The 17500-nt window shown below is 42.1% G+C and overlaps 1 protein-coding gene across 6 annotated transcripts in view; it reads right to left on the bottom strand.

Annotated features, from left to right (window-relative positions):
* col4a6 (collagen, type IV, alpha 6) overlaps positions 1–17500 on the bottom strand; it is a 174599-nt gene that overhangs the window by 40381 nt on the left and 116718 nt on the right. For all 6 annotated transcript variants that reach the window (XM_042298205.1, XM_042298204.1, XM_042298206.1 and 3 more), the window contains 7 exons: positions 10239–10418; positions 10052–10171; positions 7794–7850; positions 7502–7528; positions 7296–7358; positions 7153–7188; positions 3591–3632 (listed from right to left, as the gene is read on the bottom strand). In XM_042298205.1, the coding sequence (XP_042154139.1) occupies positions 3591–3632; positions 7153–7188; positions 7296–7358; positions 7502–7528; positions 7794–7850; positions 10052–10171; positions 10239–10418 (525 nt within the window). The remainder of the gene's footprint in view (positions 1–3590; positions 3633–7152; positions 7189–7295; positions 7359–7501; positions 7529–7793; positions 7851–10051; positions 10172–10238; positions 10419–17500) is intronic.

Here is a 17500-nt window from a genome sequence, read left to right as displayed (position 1 = left end):
GATCCAGAGGACAACACATGTGAGTCAGTCATTATTAGCCAATCAGACGGGAGGATGAGGAGGTTGGAGGTTGAAGGGTGCGGGAGGAATTTGGAAGTTGGAAGGTTGAGAGCAAAGGGGGGTGGGGGAAGGGGGGATGAGGGTTGGAAGATTGAGAGAGAGGGAGAAGATGGAGAAGGAAAAAGAGAGGTGGAGAGATAGAGGAGAGGTGGCATGAAAGAGAGCCAGAAAGAGAGAGGGCCAGGGAGAGAGAAGGGAAAAGGAGAGGGAGAAATAGGAAAAGAGGGAACGAGAGATAGAAGGAGAACACATTAAACAAAAAGAGAGCGATAGGAAAGGTGATAAAATGAAATGAAGACAAAAAGACAGGAAAAGAGAACGATAGAGAGACTCAAAGTGAGAGAGAGAAGTAGGGGATGAGATGGTGGGATTGCGTTAAGGTCGTTCCACCAATTCGGTCCCTTTTGAGAAGTGTAACTTGGTATAAATAAAAAACATTTCACCAAATAAATGGCATATGTTCACATTCATAAAAAATGAGTTTTCCCATCTCAAGAGGTTAAATAATAAAAATTGCTACAGTAGGTGCCTACACCACAATGACACAGTGTTGAAGAACGACAGCGACTCTTCAACCTCAGGATGCTGAAGAAATGTAGCCTGTCCCCAAGGGCCCTCGCAGTGTTCTACAGGAGCACCATCGAAAGCATACTGTCTGGGGTATGGCAACTCCCCCGCTGAGGACCACAAGGCACTACAGAGGGTGGTACGCTCAGCCAAACACGCCATTGGCTGCACACTGCATGCCCTCCAGGACACCTACAACACCAGGTGTTGCAGAAAGATCATCAGGGACCGCAGCAACCCGAGCCGTGGCCTGTTCTCCCCGTTTCCCCGTATCACTAAGACAGTACAGGAGCATCATGGCAAAAACTGTAAGACTGGCCAATAGCTTCTACCCCCTGACCATCAGGCTGCTGAATAGCCACCACTAGTCAGCTACCTTCGTCCTGCATTGTTGGAGCTCGGAGCTCAAGAATCTAACTGTACCCTGTAATTACATCTGCAACACTGTACATGTGACTATTAAACCCTCTAATCCAATGTAATTTAAGAGCCAAATAAAGTAACAGGGTTGATTGAAACAGGGTTGGCGATTTCATCTGAAATATGCCATGAATCCCTTTGTGACACATGGAATGGAAGTTTGATGTGTGGAACAGGGAGTGGCAATTGAATGCAAGCGTCACCATTTTCTTTTTTAGCAAGCCTTTGTTCATCTTAAAAATCAGATTTACTTAATTATCCACATGGTCTATACTAAAGGGCACTTCATTTAATATAACAGTATTGGTTCACAATTTCTACTTAAAATATCAAAGGAACGCAAAATGCACCTATTTCGTGGAACAACCCATAAACGAAGAAGGGGAGATAGGATTGGAGGAGTAAGAGAACGTGTATGAGGGAGATTGATAAAGAGAGAATTGAAGAGAAGAGGGGGATTGATAAAGAGAGAAAGGGCGAGAGAGAGAGAGCTCTGGCCGACTTTATCTTTCTTCCGATACGTCACTGAGAAGAAAACAATTTAGAGAGCAATTTCCTCAGGCCAAAACAGAAAATATATCATATAGAAAAAAATTGAATTAAAGGGATAAATAACTGACTTTACTAAAATGTTTGCTTGTCATCTATCCAAAAGGCTTATCAGTGAATCTAGCTGTTCCTCTTTCAACACGATTTCCAATTAGTAGTTTGTTATTGTTTGTTTGTTTGTTTGTTTGTTGTTGTTGGGGGGTTGAACAACAAGATACATGCAGGGAGGATAAGATGGCAAGATGGTGGATTTAGCCATTGATGGATCGGTGGTGAATGTTAGTGGGTCATTCATTCTCACTGGTGGTCAAATGCAACGGATACTGAATACTGAGGCAAAACTCCCATGATGTTCCAGCACCACCATGCCCAAATAAGGTCAAAGGAATATAACGCAGCACAGGAAGCAGGAGCAAGTGATTCCAGCACCAATCACAGACCACGACAGGCCCACCCACATGACAGCTCAGAGATCTTATTGGGTGGAAATATAATACAATAAAGTGGATTTTATAGGCTGAATATAATACAACATAGAATTCATAGAATTAGTTGGTAATCTTATAGATACAATATGCGATATGTTATTGTCTGTTTCTACCAACTAAAAGTAGTCTTGACACAGACGTAATAAAGATGCCATTTAGCAGATGCTTTTATCCAAAGCGACAGACAGTACATAACTAATAACTAATACATAACTAGTCCACAAATTATTGACTTTTATGAGGGTGATGAAAAGTTCTAGAATAATCTCTGAGCTGCCATCCAACAGTAAGGAAACATGTTATTTTAGTAATGCCACAGGACAACTGTTCGTTCCTTCAATTTCATATTAGATTGTGATCTTTTTCGTTCAGATTTGTTAGAGTTCAGATTTGTTAAGAGTCCAGATTCAGAATGAGAAACAAAATGGCCGCCTCCATAGGGCTCTAGTCGTCCCAGTGGCAGTACTGTCATGCATTTGTAAACACACCAGGGGTAAACTGTAAAATCATTGAAGACAAGATCATATTTAAATAATAGAGATGGAACAAACCAGAGGAGGCTGGTGAGGGGAGGATGGCTCCTAATAATGACTGAAATGGAGTGAATGGAATGGTATCAAACACATGGAAACCATTCTTTCCATTCCAGCCATTACAATGAGCCCATCCTCCCATATCTCCACCCAATCGCCACCACTGATACTGGTGATATATTGAGGTAGATGTGTCAGTGGAAAAAACAGAGAGAAGAGGGGGATGAGGGAGGAGGTCAGGAGAGATGGATGGAGGGACTGTTGGGGCTAAAGGGTAATGCACTGTTGGATGTATGTAAGGGCCGGGGGGGGGTGGGGAGATGGGAGGAGGTTGAATAGAGGGGAAGAGGATGTGTCAAACCATCACCAAGAACGATTACATGGCATGCACACAGGGGTCAAAAAGACATCCTTCATCATGCATTTTAACCATCCTCAACACGCATGCACACATAGCAGGCACACGCACGCACGCACGCACGCACACACACACACACACACACACACACACACACACACACACAGCTAGAATAACCTAAGCCGGCTGTCTTCAGTTTGATCTAATTTGATCTACAGTGAGTATAAAGTTGCCAGTCTCCCTCCCATTGGGAAAGACATATAGATACAAATGGGCTCTGGTCAAAAGTAGTGCACTATATAAGGAATACGGTGACATTTGGGATGCAGATTAGGTCATATTACACTCTATCAACAGTCTAAATAGCTTTAGACTGATGTAATAAACTGATGTAATAAATCAATTACTTCTCAATATAGCTGAAATCCAATGAGTGATAAGAAGGGGTACAGTAGATATGGTTGGACGGGGTGAGGGGAAGTTCTGGTTGGGTCGGGTGAGCGAATAAGATGCTAAAGACCTAATAAACTGATATGATTAATCGATTACTAATCAATAAAATCGATCATTAACATCTAATAATTAGTTGTGTTGTTTTGTTTTGTTGGTGCGTACCTTGTCTCCTGGCTCCCCCTGAAACCCTAGACTGGGGCTCCCCTGGAAAACAAGAGTGGGTATTGCATTTGGACAACAACACATCACCCTACACATGACAAGCATTGTAAAATGTTATGTATGTAATTATACTGAACAAAAATGTAAACGCAACATGTAAAGTGTTGGTCACATGTTTCATGAGCTGAAATAAAAGATCCCAGAGATTTCACATACGCACAAAAAGCTTATTTCTCTCAAATGTTTTTGTTTACATCCCTGTTAGTGAGCATTTCTCCTTTGCCAAGATAATCCATCCACCTGACAGGTGTGGCATATCAAGAAGCTGATTAAACAGCATGATCATTACACAGGTGCAACTTGTGCTGGGGACAATAAAAGGCCACTCTAAAATGTGCAGTTTTGTCACACAACACAATGCCACAGATATCTCAAGTTTTGAAGGAGCGTGCAATTTGCATGCTTACTGCAGGAATGTCCACCAGAGCTGTTGCCAGAGAATATAATCTTCTTTTCTCTACCATAAACTGCCCCAACGTTGTTTTAGAGAATTTGGCAATATGTCCAACAGGCCTCATGACCGCAGACCAAGTGTAGCCATGCCAGCCCAGGACCACCACATTCGGCTTCGTCACCTGATCGTCACCTGGATCGTCTGAGATCAGCCACCTGGACAGCTGATGAAACTGAGGACTATTTCTGTCTGCAATAAAGCCCTTATGTGGGTATAAACTCATTTTGATTGGCTGGTCCTGGCTCCCAAGTAGGTAGGCCTATGCCCTCCCAGGCCCATCTATGGCTGCGCCTCTGCCCAGTCATGTGAAATACATCCATTAGGGCCTAATTTATTTATTTCATTGACCGATTTCCTTATATGAACTGGAAATTCCTCACATGAACTCAGTAAAATCGTTGAAATTGTTGCATGTCACGTTTATATTTTTGTTCAATATACAGTACCAGTCAAAAGTTTGGACACATATACTCATTCAAGGGTTTTTCTTTAGTTTGACTATTTTCTAAATTGTAGAATAATAGTGAATACATAAAAACTATGAAATAACACATGGAATCATGTAGTAACCAAAAAAGTGTTAATCAAATCAAAACACATTTTATATTTGAGATTTTTCAAAGTAGCCATCCTTTGTCTTGATGACAGCTTTGCACACTCTTGGCATTCTCTCAACCAGCTTCATGACCTGGAATGCATTTCAATTAACATGTGTGCCTTGTTAAAAGTTAATTTGTGGAATTTCTTTCCTTCTTAATGTGTTTGTGCCAATCAGTTGTGTTGTGACAAGGTAGGGGTGGTATACAGAAGGTAGCCCTATTTGGTAAAAGAGCAAGTCCATATTATGGCAAGAACAGCTCATATAAGCAAAGAGAAATGAAAGTCCATCATTACTTTAAGAATGTCAGAAGGTCAGTCAATGCAGAACATTTCAAGAACTTTGAAACGTTCTTCAAGTGCAGTTGCAAAAACCATAAAGCGCTATGATGAAACTGGCTCTCATGAGGACCGTCACAGGAAAGGAAGACACAGAGTTGCATCTGCTACAGAGGATAAGTTCATTAGAGTTAAGTGCATCTCAGATTGCAGCCCAAATAAATGCTTCACAGAGTTCAAGTAACAGACACATCTCAACATCAACTGTTCAAAGGAGACTGCGTGAAACAGACCTTCATGGTCGACTTGCTGCAAAGAAACCACTACTAAAGGACACCAATAATAAGAAGAGACTTGCTTGAGGCAAGAAACATGAGCAATGGACATTAGACCAGTGGAAATCTGTCCTTTTTGGTCTGAGTCCAAATTTGAGATTTTTGGTTCCAACCGCCGTGTCTTTGTGAGACACAGAGTAGGTGAACGGATGATCTCCGCATGTGTGGTCACCACCGTGAAGCATGGAGGAGGAGGTGAGATGGTGCTTTGCTGGTCACACTGTCTGTGATTTATTTAGAATTCAAGGCACACTTAAATTAAAACATGGCTACCACAGCATTCTGCAGCGATACGCCATCCCATCTGGTTCGCACTTAGAGGGACTATAATTTGTTTTTCAACAGGACAATGACTCAACACACCTCCAGGCTGTGTAAGGGCTATTTGACCAAGGAGAGTGATGGAGTGCTGCATCACATGACCTGGCCTCCACAATCACCCGACCTCAACCCATTTGAGATGCTTTGGGATGAGTTTGACAGCAGAGTAGAGGAAAAGCAGCCAACAAGTGCTCAGCATATGTGGGAACTCCTTCAAGACTGTTGGAAAAGCATTCCAGGTGAAGCTGGTTGAAAGAATGCCAAGAGTGTGCAAAGCTGTCATCAAAGCTATCATCAAGGGTGGCAACTTTTAAGAATCTAAAATATGCAATATATTTTGATTTGTTTAACACTTTTTTTGGTTACTACATGATTCCTTATTTAATAGTTTTGATCTCTTCACTATTATTCTACAATGTAGAAAATAGTGAAAATAAAGAAAAACCTTTAAATGAGTAGATGTGTCCAAACTTTTGACTGGTTCTGCAATATAACAGTCATTATAACAGTCTGCATATAAGTCACCAGTAACAAAGGTCCCCAGTATGGACTGAGTATGCATAGCATTTGTATTCTAATAACTTAGAATGAACAACAGATAATCTCCATTATGACAAAAGCAACATGAAGTACACAGCTTTTAGTTATTTAGTACACACACTCCCCCCTATCGGGTTGGTGATGTCATTACACGGTCTCCACCATAGAGATCCTTATTAGTTTCTATGGAGCAGACAGGCTGTCTCTGAGGTCAGTACGGTGTCCAAATTAGGACAGCCTCAGTCTGAGCAGGACTTTCAGGTCATGTGTCTAAGTGTTGCAGTGGTGTAAAGTACTTAAGTAAACTCTCAGTACTACTTAAGTCGGTTTTTGGGGTATATGTACTTTACTTTTTATATTTTTGACAACTTTAACTTTTCCACTACATTCCCGAAGAAAATTATGTACTTTTTACTCAATACATTTTCCCTGACACCTAAAAGTACTTATTACATTTCTAATGCTCATCGGGACAACAACATGGTCCAATTCACACACACTGACAGAATCACTAAACACAAAAGTGTTGGAGAATGCACCTGGCTATATATATCAATAAGTAAAAAGAAGACAATCGGGCAGTTTTGTTTGCTTATTATAAGGAATGCGAAATTATTTATACTTTTATTTTTGATACTTAAGTATATTTAAAACCAGATACCTTCAGACTTTTACTCAAGTAGTACTGTATTTTGCTGAGTGACTTTTACTTGAGTAAAATGTATGACAATTGGGTACTTTTTCCACCACTGTAGTGTTGTCCAGTACTTACTACAGGGCCAGGGGTATCATGTTAGCAGAGCAGGAAAACTCCAAGCCTATAACTACTGAAGGGTCAGGAGTTTTCCCCTATCTACTGTTGTCCAGTACTTACTACAGGGCCAGGGGCATCATGTTAGCAGAGCAGGAAAACTCCAGGCCTATAACTACTGAAGGGTCAGGAGTTTTCCCCTATCTACTGTTGTCCAGTACTTACTACAGGGCCAGGGGGACCGGGGGGGCCTGGAGCACCCTGGAGAAAAACAACACAACACAGACAGGAAGTCAGTCGGAGAGAAGACCGATCTATTAGATCTATTAGATTCGTGTGTGTGTGTGTGCGTGTGTGTGTGTACGTACCAGGAATCCATCAGGACCTCGAGGGCCAAAGTCACCGGGACCTCCGTCTGGACCTCTAGGACCCTACGGAGAGAAACATAACGCAGAAAAGCGGGTCAGGAACACAGAACACATACAACCAGGTCAGGAACACACCAAGTTATCGAATACACTACATATGCAGAAAAAAATCCAGTATATTGATGTGTAGTAATGAGATGTCTTACAGGTACACCATCCGGTCCAGGAACTCCCTGTAAGGACACAAGATAAACTGTGAGCTAAACAACTGGCCCCAGTTCATTATAAACATAGACTTGGGGGAAAGAGGGATGTAGGGAGGAAGGAAGGAGAGTCCGTTTCAGGTCAGACTGACCTCAATGGATGAGATTATAGCAACAACATCATCTCCCTTTCTCTAAACAATCTCCAGGATAGGAAAGATGAGGTAGGGAAGGAGGGAGAGGAAGGAATGTCAAATTTCTCCTGATAATATCCTTATGTGTGTGTGTGTGTTACCCCACTGAGTCCAACGTATACAGGCTCTCCCTTCTGTCCTTTAGGACCAGTGGGACCCTGATGGAGAGCGAGAGAGAGAGAGAGAGAGAGAGAGAGAGAGAGGGAGAGAGAGGAGAGAGAGAGAGAGAGAGAGAGAGAGAGAGAGAGAGAGAGAGAGAGAGAGAAAGAGAGAAAGAGAGAGATCATAGCACATTAAAGCCTGTAACCCTCCGGCTGCCAGCTCACTCCATGCAGACCCCCACCACCACCACCAGTCAGCTCAGGGATTCAAACCAGCAACGCTTTGGTTACCGGCCCAGCGTTCTAACCACCAGCTGTTACTAGATGACTCTCGTTACAGTCATGTAGTACTGATGTAAATGAAGGTTGTTGCCCACAGCGAATCCAGTCTGGTCCAACACGCACTACACTAGATCATTTAGTCTTACAGTGCAAAGATACTCTACGACAATGATAATAAGAACAATGATAATATATGCCATTTACAGTGCCTTTCAGAAGTGTTTCATACCCCTTGACTTATTTCACATTTTGCTGTGTTACAGCCTGATTTCAATATGGATGAAATATATATATATATATTTTTTTATCTCACCCAGACAACACCCCCAAAGGACAAAGTGAAAACATGTGTTTAGAAATGTTTGCAAATGTATTGAAAATTAAATACAGAAATACCTCATTTACATAAGTATGCATATACCCCTGAGTGAAAACATGTTATTATCGCCTTTGGCAGCGATTGCAGAGGTGAGTCTTTCTGGGTCAGCCTGTAAGAGCTTTGCACACCTGGATTGTACAACTATTGCACAATACATTTTTTTTTTAATCCTTCAAGCTCTGTCAAGTTGGTTGTTGATCATTGCTAGACAGCCATTTTCAAGCCAATTTAAGTCTAGACTCCAACTAGGCCACTCAGGAACATTCAATGTCGTCTAAAAGGTAAGCAACTCCCGTGTATGTTTGGCCTTGTGTTTTAGGTTAGTGTCCTGCTGAAAGGTGAATTTGTCTACCAGTGTCTGTTGGAAAGCAGACTGAACCAGGTCTTCCTCTAAGATTTTGCCTGTGTGCAGCAAAAAAGATGACAAGCATACCGATGACAAGCATACTTATAACATGATGCAGCCACCACCATGCCTGAAAATATGAAGAGTGGTACTCGGTGATGTGGTGCGTTGGATTTGCCCCAAACATATCGCTTTGTATTCAGGACATGAAGTAAATTTCTTTGCCACATTTGTTTTGAAGTATTATTTTAGCACCTTATTGCAAACAGGATGCATGTTTTGGAATATTTGTATTCTGTACAGGCTTCCTTCTTTTCACTCTGTAATTGAGGTAAGTATTGTGGAGTAACTAAAATGTTGTTGATCCATCCTCAGTTGTCTCCTATCACAGCCTTTAAACTCTGTAACTGTTTTAAAGACACCGTTGGCCTCACGGTGAAATCACTGAGCTATTTTTTCCCTCCCCGGCAACTGAGTTAGGAAGGACGCCTGTATCTTTGTAGTGACTGGGTGCATTCATACACCCTCCAAAGTGTAATTAATAACTTCACCATGCTCAAAGGGATATTCAATCTCTGATTTTTTTTCTTTCTTACCCATCTACAAATAGGTTCCCTTCTTTGTGAGGTATTTGAAAACCTTCCTGGTCATTGTGGTTGAATCTGTGTTTGACATTCACTGCTCAACTGAGGGACCTAACAGATCATTGTATGTGCGGAGTACAGAGATGAGGTATTCATAAAAAAATTATATTAAACACTATTATTGCACACAGAGTCCATGCAACTTATTAAGTGACTTGTTAAGCAAAGTTTTACTCCTGAACTTTATAGGCTTTGCCACAGCAAAGGGGTTCAATACTTATTGACTCAAGACATTTCAGCTTTTCATTTTTAATTCATTTGTAAAAATATCTAAAAACATAATTCCACTTTGACATTATGGGGTATTGTGTGTAGGCCAGTGATACCAAATCTCAATGTAATATATTTTAAACACAGACTATAACAGAACAAAATGTGGAAAAAGTCAAGGGGTGTGAATAGTTTCTGAAGGCACTGTAAGCAGGCACTTTTATCCAAAACGACTTAGTGCATACATTTAAGTACGGGTGGCGCAGAGAATCAATCCCACTCTCCTGGCGTTGCAAAAGCCCTGCTGGACCAACTGAGCTACAGAGGACAACCCTACAGCTACAGACGATAATAGTACAGTAGCTAGTAGACAGTTCAGATAATAGATGTTACTCACAGAGAGTCCTGGAGCTCCAGGTATTCCACTGTTTAGAGTTCTGGGACCTGGTTCTCCCTGGGTACCGTTGCACCCGTCTGCTCCGGGTAGACCCCTGCCACCGTCCGCACCTGGGTGACCCTAGAGAGAAAGATAGGGTTAGGGTGTGTGTGAGTGCGTGTGTGCGTGCGTGCGCTACAATACTCACTGGGACTCCGTCGGTTCCTGGGAACCCTGGTACGCCCATAGGCCCCTTTTCTCCTTTCAGCCCAGAGGGGCCCCCGAGTCCAACATGACCCTTTTCTCCTTTGGGCCCTGAAGGCCCTTGGTCACCTGGGAAGCCCTCTGGTCCACTGGGTCCTACTGGCCCCAAGGCCCCTGGACGCCCCTGGAGAGACACAGAGGGGAAATACATGGTGAGAAGGGACCAAAAGCTTGGAGTGTCCTATATCCTCAAAAGAGGACTCCTCTTCTGGAGGGAGAAAGAAGAGGAGATGGTGAAAGAGGGGATGTTAACTTCCATGATCAAATACATGACATCATAGGAAGTCCTTGAAAGAAAGGGAAGCAGAGGTGACCTTTGGGGAGGAGGAGGAGAGGTGAGAGGGAGTTTAAACGTGAGGGAACATTCAACGACATATTGCAAGGTGTTCATCTTGTTTTAGTTTTATCTCTGTGTGTATGTGTGTGTGTGTGTGTGTGTGTGTGTGTGTGTGTGTGTGTGTGTGTGTGTGTGTGTGTGTGTGTGTGTGTGTGTGTGTTCGTGCCTGTGTTTGTGTGATGCAAGGTTATTATAGTTCTGTGTTTTTATATTAGTTTTACTTGTATTTTCCCCCGTTAGCTAGTGATAACTAGTAATTGTGATCAAAGATGATCTATATACTGACAAGATACTGGACTGACCGCACTAATAATGAGAATAAATGTCTGCAAAGGCGGTGAGGACGCGGGATCAGGCACAGACATTCTAGCCAATGAGAGGGCAGATACATGTGTGAACAACAGGCACAACTCTTTCTCAATGTTGCAGGAATGCCACGTGCATCCACTTATATCAGTACATTCATAAGGACCTACACCTTATTCTATCAAATAAGCCTGAAGTAGCAAATACTGTACATTTTATTTTTTTAACCAAATTTGACATTCTCTCATTGACCTCCATACAAAAAATACCCACTTCTCGCTGTATTTTTGCGCGGGCAGATTTTGTGAAGAGTCAAGCCTCTCGCTTGTCCTCTTCCTCTCTGTAGTGATTCACAAGCGAGGCCTATTTGAAACAGCTACCTCCTGGCCACATTTACCCACCAGCTTCAGTAGTTTGAATAACCCCCCAAAAGCTTGAAAACGCCATTGAAATCCCCATTCGCGTTTTGACCATGTAAAAAATTTCAACTGAACATAATTCATGATGGTTTTTATTTGAATATAGCTTGTTTTCGAGTCAAAGATAATAGTTTCAGTATAGTTTTAGTTTTTCCAACAGGTGTGTTAATTAATAAAATAATTAACACACCTGTTTGAAAAACTAAAACTATACTGAAACTATTATCAGTTTACTAAGCTGTTTTTTCATGATTAGTATTAGTTTAAGTTTCAGTTTTCGTTTACTACAATAACCTTGGTGTGATGGCACATTTTGGCGAGGAAGCAAGTTTCTACAAAACCCCTCAGTATATAGACGTAGCTAGATGCGGTGGTGATTGTGCTATAGGTCTTTAATCTATAGCAATGAAGATACTCCACTGTGGGCATACTGAGGCTTGTGGCTATAGACGGGGGTATCAGATTTAAATGGTGATATTCTGGCCCTGAGAAAGAGACAGAGAGAGACTCCACAGTATGTGTGTTTGGAAGTGTATATTTGCCTAAACTGATATTTTCCCTTCAAATAAATGTGTGCAAGATAGACAGGGCTACAACAGATCTAAACGTGCATTACCCAACCTTCACCACAGGGTGGTAACAGAGAGCAGTTATTGCCCTCCCCAAGTGATGACAGTTAAAAGCAGTGAAGCCAATGGTAGTAATAATCTGAGGTGGATGGATTAGGGGAGGGTTAAACTAACACCCTGACATGTGATCGTCATAGTTCTAGTTTACACCAGCTGTATAAGAGGGCAGGGAGCACTTTGGTGTAGGGGAGAGGGTGAGTAGAGGTGTGGATGAGGGGCAGGGAGCACATTCGGTTGGGGGAGAAGGTGAGGAGAGAAGAGGGTGAGGGGGATAGGGGTTCTTAAGACGAGTCAGGAGAGCGTCTGAGCTTTTAGTGAATTCCTCGACTGGGATGACTCAAAAACACGTGATGGACACACTCAGACAGCAAATTCAGAGTTCACACACCCCTCCATTAGTGGAAGAGTCAGTTAACAAACACAGAGGGGTAATTTCTGCACCACACCACCTGGTCCTATAGATATATAACATCTGTCTCCAGACACAACCCTGTCAACCTGGCCAGGACCAGAGCTAACCAGAAGAATGTCGAAAGTGCCCCTAACCACAGATCTAGGATCAGATTACTCTACCTCTTGACCCTAACCCTGACATATATGGAGATACAAATCTGACCCTGTATCAGTGGTTAGACTCGACTTGAGTCACAAACTCCCACTGGTGCTGATACCAACGGCTAATGCTAGCCCTGCTGCTTACAATGAGAGTAGAATGAACTTGCCATAGACACTGATCCAAGGTCTGTTAGGGTGTTTCACCCCTAGTGGTTAAGGTTTCTGGGAAGGTAAGCTGATCCTAGATCTGTGCCTAAGGGTGACTTCTCTATACCTAACCATCTACATAGGTCTTAATGACAGGGAGAGGTTAGAGGTTAGGTGTAGGCAGTGATCTGCTTAAAGGCCTCACACCTGGTTCTAAACATACAAGTATGTAGCAGTTGGTCCAATGATGTATATAAACACTGGATTGCTGACGATATGTCTTGGCCGACTGGTCGGCCATATTGGCATTCCTCAGTAGGGAGGAGGAGTGAATAGAATTCTACAGTTTTTAAATTAAATATTTCAAGGACAAAATTACATGTATTTAAATATTTTGTTGTTGTATTGGGGACAGTAACTTTAGTAACTAAAAAATATATACTTTAAGGAATTTCAAAAAATATTTTTTATTTGTATGTTTAACTCACATTATTTAATTTACAATTATGCATTAAGCTGTCTGTAATATAATAAACGTGGAAAAAACGAATGTACATTAATAAATGCAGTTATATAGCTTCCCATTATTATTTTTTTACAATGGCATGGGCATGGCGGCTTCAACACAGCACCCCCTATCAGTCATCTAAATCGTTGGGGTAGACAAGTTGGCCACTTTCTCTCACCCCTTTCTCTCCCTCTCTCTGTCTGCCTGCCTGATTGTTTCCCTTCCATCGCTCTCCCTCCAAGGCCAAATAGAACACATTTTTACTCTGTGATAGAATAAGAGGTCACTGTAAAGGTGTTTGTAAGGTATCACACTTTGATAACTACTGTGACATAACTCTCGCAGTCTTCCTCCGTGTCTCAACGAATGTCTAGCAAACACCTTTACGGAGACCTCTTACCTAACACAGAGACAGAGTTGACCCTATTAGGCCGTTACAGTAGCTCTCTAAAGAGGGTACAGGAAGCATCCATCTGCTAGATGGATTAAAACGAGCTCTTTTTTTATATTTTTTTACAGAAAAAACATCACACAATGTTATTCTGTGATCCCAGTGAAAGTATGTCCACGGTGAAAGCAATAGGAGGTGGAGGGGGCAATAGGAGGTGGAGGGGGCAATAGGAGGTGGAGGGGGCAATAGGAGGTGGAGGGGGCAATAGGAGGTGGAGGGGGCAATAGGAGGTGGAGGGGGCAATAGGAGGTGGAGGGGGCAATAGGAGGTGGAGGGGGCAATAGGAGGTGGAGGGGGCAATAGGAGGTGGAGGGGACAATAGGAGGTGGAGGGGCAATAGGTTGTGGAGGGGGCAATAGGAGGTGGAGGGGGCAATAGGAGGTGGAGGGGGCAATAGGAGGTGGAGGGGACAATAGGAGGTGGAGGGGGCAATAGGAGGTGGAGGGGGCAATAGGAGGTGGAGGGGGAAATAGGTTGTGGAGGGGGCAATAGGAGGTGGAGGGGGCAATAGGAGGTGGAGGGGACAATAGGTTGTGGAGGGGGCAATAGGAGGTGGAGGGGGCAATAGGAGGTGGAGGGGGCAATAGGAGGTGGAGGGGGCAATAGGAGGTGGAGGGGACAATAGGTTGTGGAGGGGGCAATAGGTTGTGGAGGGGACAATAGGAGGTGGAGGGGACAATAGGAGGTGGAGGGGGCAATAGGAGGTGGAGGGGGCAATAGGTTGTGGAGGGGGCAATAGGAGGTGGAGGGGACAATAGGAGGTGGAGGGGGCAATAGGTTGTGGAGGGGGCAATAGGAGGTGGAGGGGACAATAGGAGGTGGAGGGGGCAATAGGAGGTGGAGGGGGCAATAGGAGGTGGAGGGGACAATAGGAGGTGGGGGGGAAATAGGAGGTGGAGGGGGCAATAGGAGGTGGATTGGGAACGTCTAAGGTTTTTTTGGACTGTGCAGACCTGGCTGGCCAAATAAGAGAAAAGGAACATCGTTCCCAGTAAACAAAATTACGTTGAAAAGATGTCATCAGGAGCATTTTAGGTGCTGAATAAATACATAAAAAGTGTAGACACGTATTTTCCAGTACGGCCAAATTTCAACGGCACATACGTTCTCAATGAAGTGAGCATTATATCACAATAATCATTGTTCAACCCTCTTAATATAGGAAAGAGGAGCCAACTGAAGAGTGCAACAGAATGTGCATTATTGCTCCCCATCTGTCACATGCACTTATGTTATAGTGAAGTGCAGTTTGCAAACACCTCTTTCTACTGACTTGAGAGTCATAAATCATTTTTAGGAGTGACTCGTTCATTTTAGTAGTTCGTTTGACCTGCTAGTGCTGGCCGCAATGAGTCCTACAGCAGGATTGATACACGCTCCTCCGGCTCAGCAGCTCCAAAGACGTGCTCCGACCCCGGACTGTTTGTCATAAGCATCGGTCGCCGGTAGGGGATCCTGCTTGCTCTGGGCATTACTGACACAAATGAACAAAATGAGTCGAAAGATATGTTATTTTTCATAAACGTGTCGAAATGATCTGAGTCAGTAAAAAGAGCGGAATTTCCCATCACTATCACCAGTATGTTAGCTTTTTCAACAGACCACTTATTTTAAATTAAATCAAATTTACTGGTCACATACACATATACATTTAGAAGATGTTATTACGGGTGTAGCGAAATGCTTGTGTTCCTAGCTCCAACAGTGCAGTAGTATCTAACTAAATGCTTGTGTTCCTAGTTCCAACAGTGTAGTAGTATTTAACTAAATGCTTGTGTTCCTAGCTCCAACAGTGCAGTAATATCTAACTAAATGCTTGTGTTCCTAGTTCCAACAGTGTAGTAGTATCTAACTAAATGCTTGTGTTCCTAGTTCCAACAGTGTAGTAGTATCTAACTAAATGCTTGTGTTCCTAGCTCCAACAGTGCAGTAATATCTAACTAAATGCTTGTGTTCCTAGCTCCAACAGTGCAGTAATATCTAACTAAATGCTTGTGTTCCTAGTTCCAACAGTGCAGTAGTATCTAACTAAATGCTTGTGTTCCTAGTTCCAACAGTGTAGTAGTATTTAACTAAATGCTTGTGTTCCTAGCTCCAACAGTGCAGTAATATCTAACTAAATGCTTGTGTTCCTAGTTCCAACAGTGTAGTAGTATCTAACTAAATGCTTGTGTTCCTAGTTCCAACAGTGCAGTAATATCTAACTAAATGCTTGTGTTCCTAGTTCCAACAGTGCAGTAGTATCTAACTAAATGCTTGTGTTCCTAGTTCCAACAGTGCAGTAGTATCTAACTAAATGCTTGTGTTCCTAGCTCCAACAGTGCAGTAATATCTAACTAAATGCTTGTGTTCCTAGTTCCAACAGTGCAGTAATATCTAACTAAATGCTTGTGTTCCTAGCTCCAACAGTGCAGTAATATCTAACTAAATGCTTGTGTTCCTAGTTCCAACAGTGCAGTAATATCTAACTAAATGCTTGTGTTCCTAGCTCCAACAGTGCAGTAATATCTAACTAAATGCTTGTGTTCCTAGTTCCAACAGTGCAGTAATATCTAACTAAATGCTTGTGTTCCTAGTTCCAACAGTGCAGTAATATCTAACTAAATGCTTGTGTTCCTAGCTCCAACAGTGCAGTAATATCTAACTAAATGCTTGTGTTCCTAGTTCCAACAGTGCAGTAATATCTAACTAAATGCTTGTGTTCCTAGCTCCAACAGTGCAGTAATATCTAACTAAATGCTTGTGTTCCTAGTTCCAACAGTGCAATAATATCTAACTAAATTGCTTGTGTTCCTAGTTCCAACAGTGCAGTAATATCTAACTAAATGCTTGTGTTCCTAGCTCCAACAGTGCAGTAATATCTAACTAAATGCTTGTGTTCCTAGTTCCAACAGTGCAGTAATATCTAACTAAATGCTTGTGTTCCTAGCTCCAACAGTGCAGTAATATCTAACTAAATGCTTGTGTTCCTAGTTCCAACTAATATCTAACTAATTGCTTGTGTTCCTAGTTCCAACAGTGCAGTAATATCTAACTAAATGCTTGTGTTCCTAGCTCCAACAGTGCAGTAATATCTAACTAAATGCTTGTGTTCCTAGTTCCAACAGTGCAGTAATATCTAACTAAATGCTTGTGTTCCTAGTTCCAACAGTGCAGTAATATCTAACTAAATGCTTGTGTTCCTAGCTCCAACAGTGCAGTAATATCTAACTAAATGCTTGTGTTCCTAGCTCCAACAGTGCAGTAATATCTAACTAAATGCTTGTGTTCCTAGCTCCAACAGTGCAGTAATATCTAACTAAATGCTTGTGTTCCTAGTTCCAACAGTGCAGTAATATCTAACTAAATGCTTGTGTTCCTAGTTCCAACAGTGCAGTAATATCTAACAATTCACAACAAAACACAAATCTAAAAGTAAAATAATGGAATTAAAAAATATTTAAGTATTAGGATGAGCAATGTCGGAGTGACATTGACTAAAATACAGTAAAATAGAATACAGCATATACATATGAAATGAGTAAAGCAGTATGTAAGTGACCAGTATGTAAGTGGCCAGTGAGTTCCGACCAAGTCGGAAGTTTACATACACCTTAGCCAAATACATTTAAACTCAGTTTTTCACAACTCCTGACATTTAATCCGAGTAAACATTCCCTGTCTAAGGTCAGTCAGGATCACCACTTTATTTTAGGAATGTGAAATGTCAGAATAATAGTAGAGAGAATGATTTATTTCAGCTTTTATTTCTTTCATCACATTCCCAGTGGGTCAGAAGTTGACATACACTCAATTAGTATTTGGTAGCATTGCCTTTAAATTGTTTAACGTGGGTCAAACGTTTTGGGTAGCCT

This window comes from Oncorhynchus tshawytscha, linkage group LG15 (assembly GCF_018296145.1).
Source record: "Oncorhynchus tshawytscha isolate Ot180627B linkage group LG15, Otsh_v2.0, whole genome shotgun sequence".
Taxonomy (NCBI): Eukaryota; Metazoa; Chordata; class Actinopteri; order Salmoniformes; family Salmonidae; genus Oncorhynchus; species Oncorhynchus tshawytscha.
The sequence above is the reverse complement of the archived record's forward strand: the minus strand, read 5'-3'. Positions and strand labels throughout refer to the sequence as shown.